Raw genomic sequence first — 17,136 nt, forward strand, 5'->3', positions numbered from 1 at the left:
AGCTAAAGCTTCACTATTAGAAGTTAGTTAAACAGCCCACTAGTTAAGAGGATTCACTTGTTTTCCTGATGTCTGCCAACACAGGAATTACAATACTTAAGCCTTTATCCCTGCGCTTCAGCAAGTCTTTTTTTTTTTTAATTCGGGTTCACCCTCGCTGAAGTATCCTGCATATATACAGAGAATATGATATAGACCAAGTCGTTCGACTTGGTTAAAGGGAAGCCCTGTGGGTCTTGTCCGAGTCTGCGAAGTGATACGCGCCCCGAATTTTCATTTGGCACCTGTACGTCACAGCTGGCAAAAGGGGACTGCAAGATGGTGGAAATAAGGGCTGCGCGTGAGTCATGCGGCTCGGAGGCTGCCGCAAATTGCAGCGGGCCCAAACTGCCGCTGTGTCGACCGTAGACGATGATGACTACACTTAACATTATTATAGCGTTGAAAGCTGCCAAGTCAAGCTCCCATTACGGCCTGCTCGAACCCAGACATTCATAGCACTCTCTGCTATTTTGAACGTGTTTCGTCAAACAGCCCGTGGAAGAAATTATTATACGGCCACTTTGTTCGTGAACGAATGCGCGCGTTGTGAGCAAGAACACATGCAGGCTGTCAAATGGCCTTGTGCGATCATGCTCGCCATCAGCAGCCATCGCGAGCCTTCCCGTGCTTTGGTAAGCATACTGCTCTTGGACAACGATTATCCGAGGGATGAGCCCAGAAGCAGGCATCTCTTCCCTGCCGTGTGCAGCTTCATCTTGTTTGAAGGGCTATTTGTACTGCTAAGTATCTCGGACGATGAATTACGACAAATAGTTTCAGACATGGACAGGGAAAGTGCAACGCAAGGCTTGAAAATTGTTTCAAGAAAACTGATGTAATGTCTGACAGTGGAGCGATCGAAGGGTCCAATGGTAGTGAGACAGGTACTGGGATATCTCAGCTTGTTGGTAACATACTTGCCTGGGACAAGTAGTCACGGCAGACGGAGGTAAGGTCAAGTGCGAGTGAGAAGCGGGGGCTTGACGAGTAATGCTTTGAGACGAACTGCACCTTACCGATAACCCTGAGAAGAAAAATCAGAAATCTGTGAGGTCTGTACTTTGTTTTTTATTTACTTATTTCTTTGGACGTACTATCTGCCCTAGCTATATACTACCACTAAAGGCGTAAACACTCAAAATAGTCGCATGAGCACAAATAACGAGAAAAAAGAATAGCGCGATGGCGATGCAAATGAGCTGCCCTGCTCAGCAAGTTATAAGAAACACCGTCGGCTGAGCAATGACTAAGCGTGCAGTTGAATTCGGATGTTGTATGGTACAGACGCCCACAGACACAAGGACGGAAAGCATTGCTCAGACTGCCGCCAGCGCAGCGAGGCAATAATCATCGGGTGCGAGATAATGCTCTCGCTATGTTTACGGCGGCTGGCGATAGCTGGTGCCCAGCTCGCTTTGACAGCTTTTTTGCCTGTGCCTGTTGACCACTCGTTACGGGGGCATTTCTCCGCGTTTTGCTCGCGGATGCGGCGTCGCGCGCCAGGGCAACACGTAGCAGTTTTCTTACCGCGGGAACCCGAAACTGCACGCCAAGCTTCCTAAGCTCGCACACCTCGCTAGCTTTGTCCAAAGGCTGCCGATCGAACAAAACAGGTGTTTAGATCGGTGTGGTGCGCTTCCAGGTTCACCCATATATGCCGAAACTTCAGGCAGCTGCGCACCACGGTGCCCATAACATTTATTTTATTAGATCCGCAGCCTTGGGGGCAAACTCGCAAGGCGCGCGAGCTGAGGCAGCTTAGTGCGCAATTTCAGGTTCCCACGATAGGAAAATTGCAACGCGTTGCCCGAGCGTGGGACGCCGCATCCGCGAGCAAAAAGCGGAGAAACGCCCCCTTAACGAGTGCGCTGTCTACGGGGCCAACGGGCACAGGCACAAACGCTGTCAAAGCGAGCTGGGCACCAGCTATCGTCAGCTGCCGTAAACATACCGACAGCATTATCTCTCACCCGATGCTAATCGCTTCGCGGTGCTGGCGGCGGCAAGGTGGCGGCAGTCCAAGCCACGCTTTCCTTCATTCATGCTGTCTGTGGGCGCCTGTACACATCCGCAAGCAGCGAGCGAAATTGCTCGCGACCTACTACTCCCAGTACAGTAAATTACCGAAACTTGCCAGCTAACAAAAAAGCTTGAAGTTAGACATAAGACAGCACAGCGACCAGCGGAAGGAATGGGAGGCAAGAGGCATGCCCATGCAGGGTGACGTAGAGTAAGGTGGGGAGATGAAGTCAGAGAAGAAAGTTAACTGCGCCGCCGCGGTGGCTCAGCGGTTATGGTGCTCGGCTGCTGACCCAAAAGACGCGGGTTCGATCCCGGCCGCGGCGGCTAGAATTTCTTTGGAGGAGAAATTCTAGAGGCCCGTGTACTGTGCGATGTCAGTGCACGTTAAAGAACCCCAGGTGGTCGAAATTTCCGGAGCCCTCCACTACGGCGTCTCTCATAGCCTTAGTCGCTTTGGGACGTTAAACCCCATAAACTAAACTAAAGTTAACTGCACTGGCGCGTTACGTTAAACTTTTGTCCTGATGTGCACTTAAGCCAACAATCTACGAGAATAGTAAGGGGTCAAGCCCAGCTACAGGAAGCCATGAGGCTTTGAAACGGCGCTGTCATGATGGAAAGGTTCGTGAATTAACCCGACCTGACTTTACGAGTGGCAATGAGTGGGCCACTATATACCCAATAATAATCAATTCGAGACCCCATCTAACTTTTTCCTGTCCTTATTTAGAACTTTTTTTTCGCTTCATAAAATGTTCTGTTCTGTTTCTATAAACATTTTCCGCCTTCGTTTATCCCATCTGATCTTATGCGATATTGTGTAGCAGCAAACGTTAGCTGCTACACCACATTTCATTCAATGTTTCCTCGGCGCAGTGAGCCAGACCAAAGCTGTCTTCAAAAGCACAATCTTGATGGCTGCGTGGATCAAAGCATGCTGCTCAGCGCCATTGAGGCAGGCATCGACGGTGTGCGGAGAGCAGCTTGCGCAAACAACAGAGATCTTTTGAAGAGTGAGTATGGGTCGCTGTATTCCGGGGGTTAACCGAGTTGTGACCGACCTTGCGCACACTTGTTCGATCTGATTTGGAGGCTTTACGCTCGCTGCCACCCGCTGCATTGACAAAGTTTTTGGGGATGTTATCCTCTGGCTGATCGACCAGAGAAAAAAAGCAGCAGGACGCAGGGCTGTCATCGAGTAACTGAAGCAAAAAGGGAAGCAGGAGGCGCTTTGCGTTGAGAGGTGCCCACAACCCGCACCATAAGCGGGTGATTTCTGGCGCTTCACAACGCACACGCTTCGTTCCGTCGGATCATCGTCAACATACTTTTCGGCAGAGAAAAAGTAGACAGATCAGAGGTGGATCTATGGGTCCGTCTTGGAAGGGCCGCGGTTTGGTGGAAGGGGGATCCCCCCCCCCCCCCCTACAAAACCGTCCCTGAGACAGATGCGTTTTTCCGATAAGAAATATTGTGAAATGAAACTGAATACGTCTGTTGTACAGGGGCAATGCCTGAACAGTAAGTTAGCCCTTGAGTTCAAAAAGAGCCCTAGGATTCTTCCTCTTTCCGGTATCAGTTGTATACGGAACGTCCAGTGGAAATATAGGCATATTTATTAACCGTGTACTGTGGGTGCTTTGAGATATGGAACCTGAGGCTGCTCTTCTCTCCACAGAAATTCGCAGCGTGGCGTCCTGTTATGATTTGGTAGCCTTTGAGCAGTGCATGGACACCAGCAACGTCCACATCGTGGGAAATATGCTCACGCCTGAGCAGTGCCGGTGAGTGTGCGGAAAGAAAATCGATTCATCGCGGAGGATTCCTTCCCTAGCGTTTTCCTTTCGATTGGTTTGGTTTGATTTTTTGGGGGTTTAACGTCCCAAAGCGATTGAGGCTATGGGAGACGCCGTAGTGAAGGGCTCGGGAAATTTCGACCACCTGGGGTTCTTTAACGTGCACTGACATCGCACAGCACACGGGCCTCTAGAATTTCGCCTTCAAGAAATTCAGCCGCCGCGGCCGGGATCGAACCCGTGTCTCTCGGGTCAGCAGCCGAGCGCCGTAACCACTGAGCCACCGCGGCGGGGCATTTTCCTTTCGAGTAAACGATCCGAATACGAAGACAAAAGAACAACGCACGCGCGCACACACACAGGCGCAAGACACTGGCTGTGTGCATGGGGTGGTCACGTGATCGCGCCCCCGTGGGGTGGAAGCCCGTGCGGGGTGCCCCGCCTTCCGGTCAGGCTCGACTGCAAGGACGCTTTTTGTCCACTATTGCGACGATGACGACGACGACTACAAACACCCTTTGCCCGGTAACTTTCGCGTTAAGAGCTAGCGCTGTGAAAGAATTAATGTGGTGACAACCTTCGTGCCGTATGCACTTTGGCACAAAGTGTAAGCGTTTCGCAAGAATGAAAAGTAGACCGCAGAGGCGACGCGGGAGCGTTTGCTGCTGAACAAAAGCTATTACAGCGGCGTTGAGCATGGCCTTCCGACCGGCGAAGTTTAGAAGAAAATGACGGACGTGCGAGGAGCCTGTCGTTACTTGCGGCAACTTTTCCAAGCTACAGGGTCACCCACTCCTAGCTTGAACACGCGAGCGGCATTGCTGCGCTCTTCAGAGCGCCAGTGTGTTCGTTGCATGTGCGCATAAAAGCGTAATGTGAGACGACGAGAAGCACCAACTATAGGTGTTTTTCGCCTGCACAACTTTGCTTCAATGCGTGGCTCTGTCGGACGCACTGGCCATCCGAAGAGAGCAGCCGCACAGTTAGCGCGTTCTGTCTTGGAATGGCCTTGTTCTTCAGTCACGGCGGAAGTATCAGCGCACGGCCAGCTTCCGTGCCGATAGGAAGCACATATACAGTCGAGCCCGCTTATAACGAACCTGAACGAATCTGCATTCGTTGCATCCGAGGTTCGTAGTAAGTGGACTGCCAATATTGCGGCCAGAAACACAAAGTCGAACTGTGTAAATCTTTTATGCATGTCCGCCTATTCAAACTAGACTATATTACGGCATTTTCCAAGCTCTGCAGTGCAGCCACATGCTCCTCGCCAATACCTATGCTACTAATAAGCTGCTTTAGTGACGCGATATAACTAATCGCGGTGGAATCACTCACAGTCGCAGGTGGTAGGTCGGCCTCCTCGTCATCGTGTTCGTCAGATAACTGGCAGTGCGAGAGTTACCGTACTTCGCGTACTATTATTTTCGTCAGTGTATAGTTTTCGGATGTTGGCGTCATTATCCACTCCAACGAAGTCATCCCAGGCGACATCATTTTGGGCCAGTTGCGCATCGACGACGCGTTGCCACAAATGCACATGGGTCCGATAAAGCGAGTTTTCTAAAGCATCTTCCAAACGTTCCTGGGTCCCTATACGTTGCCTTACGGAAGTAGTTCTTGGTGCGCTGCGCAGGGCCTTTCGTTTTCCAGTGGGGAGCTATCAGTATCAACTATCAGCAACTGCTATCAGTACGCGCTGGTGACGCGCCCAGACTTTGAGCACGTGAATTATGCCTATGTCAAGCGGCTGATCTCGCTAGTCGCGTTCGGAGGCAGAAGAGTGGGCAGAAGTTGGCGCTTAAGGGCAGAAGTTCAGTCGAGATTTGAAATAAATCTGAGAGCTGTTGGAAGATTAGCACTACGTGCCCACGGCAAAACCACAAACGAGGCAGTACATGGGGATATGGGCTGGGCATCGTTCGAAGAGCGGGAAGCCCAGAGTAAAACATTATATGAAGAAAGCCTGAGGAAATTGAACGATAACGGGTGGACAGCTAAGGTACTAAATACTTATACAGAAAGGGCGTTGACTCAAAATGGCGGAAAAGGACTGGGTAACTAACTATTAAGTATGCAAGACACAAGGACGGAGAGGTAAACAGCTTTAAACGTGAGGTCACGTTTAAACCTAGGTTTAAAACGCAGAAGGTAAAACTGGATTAGTTCAATGAAAACGAAGCAGGGTATAGAACTATATCGAAACTGGAAAAGGCAGGTCAGGAAGGAATCGTTCCATGAAAACTCAAGAGGTAGTGCCCTACTCTATTAAGTTATAGATCGGGGTGTCTTAGAACGCGCAACTACAAAAAGAAATATAGCCAAGATGACGCATGGGCAGTGTGTGGTAAATATGTAGCAACAATTAAATGTCTTATTCTCGAATGCGATGGCATCCATCCGGATGTCAATGCAGACAGTCACTCTCCCTGAGGCCCTGGGGTTTAGAGATAACAATGGCCATGTGAATGAATCTGCGGTGGAAGTGAGCAAAAAGCGATTGGAAGATTGGTGGCTGAAAAGCGGAGATGTGACATAGGGTTATATGTGTAGGATTAAACATGTATTAAGGAAAATGGCAAATATATAGACCGATTTATAACACCATTAAAGAAATATAAAGAAAAAAATGAGTGAAAAAGAAAAATCACAAGAAAAAAACGAACATGGCGGCTACTGCCACCACCCTGTTTCAAAGGGGGGGGGGGGGGGGGGGGGCGCCTATCTTCCATCCACCATCTAGCGAGCACGACTGCTGTGTTGGGTGCGATCAGCGCAGAGGCAGTACGCGGTAGCGGTACGCGCTATGCTAAATAGCTAAAAAGAGCGGCATAGGCACTCCGTGCCACTAATTTTTTTAATTAACGGCGGGTTTCCCTGAGACACCTGGTACTGTGCACCGGTATCGAAAGTGCGCCGTCACTGGTATGGATTATATTTAAATATAATGTGTTTCTGGAGAATAAGATATTCCAGGCTTTCGTTTCAAGGTAACGTCTTCCTATTTCACCTTCTAATAAAAAAAAATGACAACCCAGAAGGCAAAACTTACGGCACATCCCTCGTACCGTGACAAGCATTAACGCGGTTTGTTTCAAAAGCACTGTGCGTAGTGTAGCTGTTACAAACCGATGACGTACCACACTCTAGAGAAATGACGCAGTGTTCGCGTTTTAATCCGGTTCTGGCTTCTTCGCAACCATTTCTTTCCTTACATCGCGGGCACAAGTTCAGCCATTGAAACTTGTAATTCGATTTTCTTGCTCTTCGTCATTTCGGTTGGTTTATGGGGTTTAACGTCCCAAAGCGACTAAGGCTATGATAGACGCCGTAGTGGAGGGCTCCGGAAATTTCGACCACCTGGGGTTCTTTAACGTGCACTGACATCGCACAGTACACGGGCCTCGAATTTCTCCTCCAAAGAAATTCAACCGCCGCGGCCGGGATCGAACCCGCGTCTTTCGGGCCAGCAGCCGAGCACCATAGCCACTGAGCCACCGCGGCGGCTGCTCTTCGTCATTTCGCGTGTCGTTGTGTAGGCATGTAGCACCATTCTTCAGTGCGTGCAAAAGTCAGGGGGGGGGGGGGGGGGGGGGGGGGGAGGGGGGCGATCTACAGCGGCACAGCAAATAATTTATTTCCTCTCAACACGTTACGCCTTCTCTTTGGACAGCCACATCCTGGAGACGACCAACGGCTGCATCGACAAAAGCCGCAAGAACTGCGCTAAAGATGCCGATGCCTCAATTCTGAAGAAACTTCCGCCGACATTCTTGGAAGCCTTCGGATGCCAGCCCGAAGAAGTTCGGGGCGGCGGCGACGTCGTTTCCCCTACTACCGGGGTCCCGCCTGCGAAGCCGCCCAAGGGCAGCGGCGTCTCGCTGTCTTCTTCCCTGACGCTATCCCTTTGTGTGGCGCTGTTCGCTGCTTTCGCGTCGCAACGCTAGGTACTATAGAGAAAAAAAAAACAATCTTTATCACGGTGACTTTTTCTCCTCTCAATTATCTCTCATTTTGGCCGAAAATACCGAAGAAAGACATCAGTCGGTCACGAGCCGAGCTAAGCCGTCCAAGTCCCCGATTATTTAATCTTCTTTTCGTATTGCACTATTGAGAGCTCACTTGCATCCTGAAAAGGAATCAGGCGCCAATAAAATAGGATCTGTCCTGTCGGTGTCTTATCGCAGGCACACAGTTGGTTCGTCAAAACGCTCGATGACGGATAACGCCAGCCGAGTACTGCGTCGGTTTCCACGTGTGCCCTGCTGCCACGTCGGACGCGCATTTTCCTGCAGTTCGCGATTTCCTACTGATCGTCTGGAAAGATTACCAGCGCAGCTGTAAAAATTGGCAAGGTTGCTTCAATGGAGTCTTCTGAGCGAAGAGTTGTAAAAATAATACTGCTAATGCAAGCGGCCTTGTGCAGTTCTGTGCGGACCGGTGGAAAGTAAGGCAGCTTACGGAATGCTGGCGGTGCCCACATGTCATATTCTCAATGGCGCGATAATAATACCTTGCGAGGCATCACTTTTTATTGCTGTAGCTTCATGCGTATTTCGTCATGCACCGCTTCATATGGTTACGGTTTATCATGAAAATGTACAAAATAATTACCCTCACTATGAAAGAGGGGCCAAAGTGACTCGCATTTCAGTTGCTAAATTAAAAACTTCCTATATTGTTTTATTGCTCTGTTTCATTCGTTTATATTTATCTCTAGTGACCGGAATGTTGTTTCTTACTGGTAATTTCAGTGCTTGGTACATTTTATATTTGCACTGTACGGATGTGGCGGGCTAACGGCAAAGCGAGCCCGACAGTGTAGAGAGCGCTTCCCAATGAATGTACGATGGACGTCCGCTACCGGATGTTCGATGTACGTCGAGTTTGATCCCGAATACGAACTGCGAACATCCCTTAGACCGTCCGGTGCAAAAAAAAAAAGAAGGAAGGACGAATGAACGTACCACGTACTTCCACGCCGGACATTCCGACGTACTTCAGATGCCAAAATTAGAACAAGTTCCAAGAGACTTTCATAGAACGTTCCACATCGCGTTTGATGTGCGTATGACATCCGCTAGCCACCACAGTTCGGATGCCCAGGCATCTGTCAAAAACCCAATTTCTACCCTTTCATCTTCCGGACGTCCGGAAACGGACATTATCTGGACCATTTTGTGGCAGCTGTTAAAACAAATAAGGTTGAAAGTAGTAATTCCTTGGCATTATCTGAACACCCAGGGAACAATTAACATGCATAAAATTTCCTCAAAAACGGTGACGTAATCCTGCAGGCAGGCAATCGGAAATCTTGACACCACGGTACTCTTAAATATGAACAGCTGCAATTAATCTGACATGAACTCTGCAAGGCACAAAGAGTGCGTCAATACAGCAGTACAATAGCAAAAAATTCAGGGGGTACTTTGCTGGCCTAAAGTGCGGTGAGGCGAAAGCCTTAAAGGGAAGCTGAAACGGTTTTTTGAGAATTCGAGGTTATTCAAGAATTCGCATCTATCAAGCTTCTAGATAAACCATGCAGGGTATTTTTGCACTAACATTTAAAATGGTGACATAATCGTCGATTAAAACCGCGCCGATGTTTAGGCTTCTCATCACTACGTTGGAGGAGTGCGAGGAAACTCGGCAGTGACGTCACTGTTTCCGAAATTTCAGTGTCCGCTGCTTACGCCTGCATGCTGCTGTGCGTCGTCAGATGGCGTCAAACAATGCATTGTGAGCTTCACCTTCAATGGCGTCGGTTTTCTTCCATGGAATAACCATTTCTTCGCTGGAAACGTAGTGCCGTCATACGTGACGTCATTATCAGGGTCTCTGCCCGTCGCTGTGCACTTCAGAGAAGCCTGAACACCGACAAAAACTTTATTCGGCAATTTCGGCGCCATTTCAAATGCTAAAGCAAAACGATTTTGCAGGCTTTACTAGCACATTTCGCACATTCGGCAACCTTAAACTCATCGAATTCTAAAACCGCTTCAGTTGCCCTCTAAGCGCGGTGTTGCTGCTTGTGTCACTGATGTGAGGTCAAGATGTTAAGCTTCGCCTGTAAGAGTGTAATGCGACAGCGTCTTGCAACGCTGCCAGGGAGTCCACAGAACGCCATCGCCCGTTCGGTTCAACGCCTTGCTCGTCGGTAAATTGGTTTTTGAGGAAGGGAAATGTATCTGTCTCGCGTATCTCGGGGGAGGAAGATGGGAGTGAACGAAGACACCGTGTTCACTAGACGCTCCTTTGTTCATTCCAAATCATCAAGCTGGCATGGCGGAGTGGTTACCGTGCTCGTCTCGCGCTCCGGAGACCCTGGTTCGATTCCCCAACTCGACCAATTTCCTACTCGGTTTTATTTATTTATCTGGTCTGACTAGAAAGGTCAGTTAGGCTAATTGCTTAAGTATTATTGCTCAATTAGTAATTAATTGTCATGCAAATATCATATAATGTCTTAAATCGCGTCCCGGTATCATGTCATAGATTAAGTATCGATTAAGTAATGATTGGCATATGCCCATATAATGCACGTAACCGAAACGCGGACACATCTGCGCCCACGACTGCTAACGACAGTATGAGGTATTAAAGGCTTTCACCTTAAAAAGAACGCACCTCACACCCTAACCATAGAGATTCATAGAGCGGACACCCTCATGAGCGGACCCAGCAGCCCTAAGCTAGTCCGTGGCGCACCCTTCTTTCCTCGGGCCACACGCATCCTACACAACAGCGTATACTGGTGGGTGAGTTGGTACGACATTCTAGGAAAAAGCAGCGCACTAGCACAAACACGAAGGACGAGATCAGCCGCCTCATAGAAAGCATCACCGAGTTTTTGTGGCAGCAACAGCTTCCTCTCCTTCGAAGGTGCGTACCCCGGAAAGCAGCAGGGAACCTCAACAAGATTCACAACATTGAAGGTGTACCCATCCCGGAGGTCGTTCAGCTGGTCCTACGCCTCGGGCCAAAGTTTGCGGTTGAGCCAAATTTGCGTCCTCCTGAACTGTTGGCTGTGGTAAGGCGCATATCCCGACGTGCCCCTGAATCCGAAGAAAGCAGGTGTATCACTGAGGGAGTCGACGTTGTATCGAGACCGAGGAAACGGGACAAGGACCTGCCAATTGAACATTCCATCAGGTATCTGCGAGACAATTCCTTGGTTCTCTTGACAGCTGACAATTAAGGAATGGAGATTTGTTGTACTCTCTAAGGATGGCTTCAAGAAAAAAACCATACGAAGCAGTGTCTTCTGTTTTCAAAGAATGTGAACGGGACTGCCTCGTAACAGCTAAAAAGAGAGATAAAAAACTATGTTCAAGTTCCAATTTAGAGAAGTTGTCATCTTCAATTGACAAGTGTCAAAAACTAAGCCTTAATATGTTCTTTGCGGCAATAACTCGCAAAATTGACGTCCCCTTACGCGTCACTGTTTCTGAGAATGGTGCGTGGCAGAAGTGCTTGGGGAAATTTCTACAAGAGAAATTTTCTTTGCTAACTATTGACGATCCCTTCCAGGTCAAGAAATCTGGCGATGCAGTTTATTTTCTAAAAGATAACCAAGACAAGCGGTTGCGTGCTTTTTCCACTGACGTAAAAGATTTATGTTGACTCTATTCAGCATGACAAACTTATGACTTGCAGTAGTGACGCGATTGACAGTCACGGAGCTGTAGTTTTTCACAATGCTTCAGGGCTCTCCGTGAATAACTTTTTGAACTTGCTGCAAACCTATCTTGAATCCACCTATGCAGAATGGGATGACCGCATTTTCATCCAAAAAGAAGGCATCTGCATAGGACCGTGCATCGCACCATTGCTCAGTGACTCGTATCTAGCGATACATGATAGAAAACTTAAAGATTGTTTCCTGGGTTCCAACGTCACAAAGATTTTCCGTTTTGTTGATGATTACTTGGTTTTAATTGAATGTGACCCTGCAGTGAATTCGATCTGTTCTGTTTTCTCTGATGTCCTTCAGCCACTTGTTATTACACATGAAGTACCTGTTAATGATTGCATCAAGTTCCTTTATTTGACTCTTTATTTCACTACTCAACATGTGTGCTGGTCCTTCGAACCTAGGGGAGGTAAGTCGTTCCTTCCGTACTGTTCCAGCCACTCCAAATTTGTAAAACGAGGCATTGCTGCGTCGTGTTTTAACGATGCCCTCAAGAACTCGTGTTTGCATACACTTGGTCGCAGTTTTTCAATCCAGGCTGACAGGCTCACCGCTTCTGGTAATCCCCTCAATCTTTTCGCCTCTGTAGCTGAGGGGATGTTAAAAAAAGTTGAAATGTGGCACTTCCTCTCCTAGCAGTAAAACAAATGTGGCGGTCATTCCGTACCTTCGTGCCGTGTCTCACAATTTGAAAAGGATTGGGAAAAAGGCGGTAATGGACGTTGTATTTTCGGCTCCGCTACGATTGGGTAGCTTGTGCTCACGTGTAAATGCACCGGAAAAGCACTTAAAAACTGACCCCGTCAGCATGAAGCATCGAAACAAGTTTGCACCCTGCAAAGGCAACATTGTCTACTCTCTCCCTCTGTCCTGTGGCAACTACTATGTTGGTCAAACTAGTCGTTGTCTTAACGACAGGTTGAGGGAACACTGCAATAATGTAAAAAATGCTGTTCGCACCATCGGAATTCATTGCCATGACTGTGCTTATCATCCGCAGGTCGAGAAATGTGGAGTTTTAGCATATCACAAAGATACGGCCACAAGAGAGATCATTGAAGCTTCAGAGATTGCGAGGCTAGGTCCGGCATGCGTTAGCACTCCATCCATCGCCATATAAAAAAAAGAACACGAGTTTCTTGTGTCATCGTGAATTTTATTGTCTTGATTTCCTGTGTTTTATCAGATGTAGCTAATTGTACTTAAACAGAGGCACTCTGAATAAAACCTTCAGTTGTTATGCAGCGCTGTGTCTCGTCCCTTCTTCCCTCGTGATTGTGCTAGTTCGCTTTTTCCTAGTATATAGCATCCTACACGCGCACGGAGGACCATCGCGCGCTGCTGCCGTGTCAGGGAGCGGTCACTGATGCTGTGGATGCGCTCCCCTCGTGAGATGCGTGGGTCGGGGTGCTGCTGTCAGAGCTAGGTTGTTTCATCCAAATTGGCAAGCTTTTAGAAAACATTTCTGCAATTGCCAACTTTCTCTTGTTCTTCACGACATGCACCTTGTCAGCAACATCCCCCTATCATGCTTTTTTTTTGTTTGCTTTCAAAAAGCCCTTATTTATGTAAGGCTCGTTTTCTCGTGCTTTATCTTGCATCCAATAGCTCTAAACTAGATCCAAGCTTAAACACCCAGTCGTCTGCAGATGTCCCTTGCCAATTCTTATGCATCCTGCATTTTCCTGCAGTCTCGTACGTCCCCCAAGGCACTCCCTTTGGCCTCAGTTTTTTATTGCTTGCATTATTACCTTCCCTTCAGTGTTTTGTCACATGCCTTCACTGACAGCTGTATGGGGTCTGCCATATTGCAATCAATACCAGCATTTCAGTTCTCCAAACAACATTTTACGTACTCTGGATTGGCCTGTTTGCTAATGTTACTAAGAATGCACTAATTTTTTTTTATTGTCAGCATTACAATTTGCCAACTTATAAGGCCTTCCGATAAAGGTATAGTCACTGTATACTGATTCAAATACTCACCCAATAATCCTCATACACCCACCAACAACCTATGATATTTACACCACGACGTGTCCTTGGTATCACCGTCTTCCAAGTTACTTGCGTTCAGATCCCCTGTGTGGCATCAACTTGGGTATTCTAATGGCACATGGCACAAGTCTAACTTAACTAGAATCCTGGAATGAGTTCAGACCTGAGCCGCTTGTTTTATTCTCTCAGACTATTTTTGAAGCTCCAGTGTAACAGCACTAAAGGTCAATCTTCAAATTTCTGCACGTCATGCAGAAACTGCAGTTTTTTTAACTGTTTATCGTCATGTAACCAACTAATCTGTTCCGACTTATGGTTCCTTCTGCACTAGTCGCACAAGCAGTGTTGTGCCTCAGTTAGCTCATGCCACTGCATTTCAAGATTCATTTTTGTTTTTGCCACAAAAGGCTGGAATGGCCTTCCAACTCACAGGGCTTACTAACCTCTTGACCTTCGCGCTAGTCACTGCAGAAATTCATGCAGTAAATGATGATGTTCATCCACTGAATTAGGTAAATCCCCCAAGGTGAAAATTTGTGATAAGGGAGTAATTATTCATTAGCATCAACTCAAGTGAAGCCATAAGGCTACAAAGGAAACCTACAAAGCTTTCCTTTGTAGCGGTATGGCTGTACTTGGATGCTAATGGTTAATTACTTATTAGTAGATTACAAACTCATCAAGTTCCTACTTGGCGTATCATGTTAGCTCACCACTCAAGTATTGTCATTTAGTATTGTTTAGATATAATAAATGTAGAAATAAGTTGTTTTAATGAAATGCTTAGCCGCTTGCTCAGATCAGCAAACCAATACAATGCTATCTTATGCGTAAGAACTTTCCTCACAATCTATTTCAAGTAATATCAGGGCACATTTACACAATAGTTTTGTCGGACAGTATACAGTTGTATTTAGGCTGACTTACACGCTGCACAAGCTAGGTCTAGCCAGCTAAACTCGTGCACTAAAAAGCTAAGCATGCATTACTGTGCCTATCTGTGTCAGACTTTCCTTGGCGCTTCTCTCTTATCGTCTCTTCAGCTAAGCAAGACATCGACTTCATAACATGGCTCAGTGAGAATGCTCCAAATGCATACTTATGCATATGACTTTTATATATCCAGGATAGTGTTAACAGGACTGCTGGTTCTCTTAAATACAAAAGCCGTCAACTTCAAGTTGCAGTATAGAGATGCCAGAAACGACATAAGCCATCACAGCTTTTCTGTTTTTCTTCGGCCTAACTTCATATTGGTCTTTTCCAAATTTCTGTTGCCTGTCAATACCTCAGTTAATTTCTTTCTTTGAAAGCAGACTGGCAATGATATAGGTATATTTTGCTGAACATGTTGATAGTCAGCAACTAATACACTCTAAAATTCAGCATATGTTAAGTGGTATGAACATCAGTTAACAGTTAGCAATGCTCACTTTTGCTTGCTACCTTAGGAACTGGTCATCGTTACATTCAGCCATTCTACATTTTACTTATCAGTGAAAATAACTTTAGACATTGCTTTAAGGCTGTATCAGATAACATATGCATATATACCCGTCACATACTTAAACGGCTTATTTGTAGTTTCATTTTATTGCACGACATCATATCTCCCTTACTGGAAATCCAGTTTTACAAATTCTGCTTGAGATGTTAGTGTTTGCTCGAGATAACCAGACAATATGGTTATCGTACCGTGTTTCCCTGACTATACAAGTATTCTTTCTCAGCCTAAGCAGAGCCGTGGCCATGTAAACCCTCCAAATTGGTTCTTGCATTTACTCTACCTGTAATCCAGTTTACTGGCTCCGACATCTCATTATATTTATATTAATGAGAATGGCATGTACAGAGTTTTACGCAATACAAAGGCACCCACTCTGTTTTGCATTCACAGCGACATTGGAGAATGCTTTGGAGTTGCACAGAGTATATGCCAGCTTGTTTTGTACATAGAAACAATGACATGGCCTTTAGCAGAACTTCCCATGCTTGTTTTCAACACTGCATTCAGGCTTGTGCAACTGCAATATGGGCTCAGGAAGGAATGCTAAACCACAACTTGGTGGCCCGCTGTCACTGTGCAGAACAAAGCCATACACTTTTAGCAGCCACATAGTGCTATTTTTATTTTGGCTTTAATAATGGCCTGAAAAACATGACAAAAATAAATCACTATTGTTGCAGTGTCACTGTTCTGTGAAATGCAGAACTGCTTTAATTACTACTGATTTTACCTGTTCCAATTAGCTGGAAACATAATTTCTCATGTCCATTGGCATTTATGTTTGACAGCAGTGTTGTGCTAAATTGTGAATGTTAAATGCATGCGCAGTTCAGACACACACACCTTATATATTGAATAAGAAGCATGTCTTTTGCAGTGACAGTATAGGGAGACAAGGAGAAGACCGTTTACGTATTACAGTGACTATGCGAAATGCTTGGGAAAGGCCGCAAGTGCAATTATTTTTTTTTCTCTGTCAGCAATGCAAAAACACTGCAGTGCTATTTTGAATGACTAAAAATTTTAAGCATGTAATCTTAACTATTTAAAAAATGTGATTGTACCGATTGTAATTACGGACGGTTGTTAGCAGCCTGTACTGCAGCCTGGTCCGATCGAGAATTCGCAGTAAAAATCGCGTCGTCTTTGAGAAATCGTCGGGGCTGCGTAACTTTCAGAGCAGGCAGCATTCTGTTATTTTGGGGCTGAAATCACGGGCCGTTGTCATCGAACGAGGAGTACTCGATTGCGATGTGACGCGTTTTTTATCCTCTTGGGTAGAAATGGTCCAAACACGTATCGTTTCCGACGAAATCGCTTCAAATGAGCAGACTCGCCTTCGATCTTGCGAAGTTTTGTCGCGAATTGGTTCGCGGCCGTCGGGGCCAACTGAACCGAGATCCGTGCCGTCCCAGCCCGAATCACAGCCGACCACGATTCTACCTCCGACGAAAATCCCGCAGCAAAAGAAACGTTGACGCAACGGATATTGTCTTGAATACGCCGCAATTAATAGGGGTAATTTCTACCGCAAGATATCTGCGTGTTTCGCTACAAACACATGCATGTACCGCCGCATGCGATTAGACGGACGGCAGTGCCGGGAGCGCCAATCGGAGCGTTCGAACCATCCGTCTCGTCCGCCAGCAGCAAAGTGATCGTACAACACCATTCCGCCCCACGCCCGGGCGGAGGCTGAAAGCGAGAGGTCAGCTCCCTGGCGGATCCGCCTAAAAAACGATCGTACAATGGCCTTAAGCGGTGGAGTTCGGTTTTGCGAAAGTTCCAGGAAAAGTGCGCGGCGCGCCGAGTCGGGCTCTGGCGAGCACTGGGCCCCGCCCACTTGTATGTACAGTGTCATCGCAGCAGTATTGGTTGAAATTGGGCGAGAGCAGATTTAATAAAGCTCCGCCCATTTATCGAAAGTATTAAAACCCGCTGCATCAAAGAGCGGAGGGAGCGCGCCGAGTCTAAGTCTCGGCCGCTTTTCTACAGCCCTCCTTTTAAAAAGCCTTTTTTTAAACCGCCTTTTTCTATAAGTCTTCCCGTCTTCAATAAGCAAGTTTTGCTTCTCAAGA

General features: G+C 47.0%; 1 protein-coding gene across 2 annotated transcripts in view; it reads left to right on the forward strand.

The window, feature by feature from the left end:
- The window catches only part of LOC149354136 (uncharacterized), a 78,634-nt gene that overhangs the window by 47,058 nt on the left and 14,440 nt on the right, over nucleotides 1–17,136 (forward strand). Inside the window, exons 8-10 of one of the 2 annotated variants that reach the window (XM_089583076.1) lie at nucleotides 2,941–3,077; nucleotides 3,743–3,848; nucleotides 7,534–8,541. In XM_089583076.1, the coding sequence (XP_089439202.1) occupies nucleotides 2,941–3,077; nucleotides 3,743–3,848; nucleotides 7,534–7,807 (517 nt within the window). In that variant the 3' untranslated portion in view covers nucleotides 7,808–8,541. Of the gene's footprint in view, nucleotides 1–2,940; nucleotides 3,078–3,742; nucleotides 3,849–7,533; nucleotides 8,542–17,136 lie in introns of those variants that run through there. The other variant, XM_089583075.1, reaches the window with a different exon arrangement.

This window comes from Amblyomma mixtum, chromosome 3, assembly GCF_055824585.1.
Source record: "Amblyomma mixtum isolate Tamu chromosome 3, ASM5582458v1, whole genome shotgun sequence".
NCBI lineage: Eukaryota > Metazoa > Arthropoda > Arachnida > Ixodida > Ixodidae > Amblyomma > Amblyomma mixtum.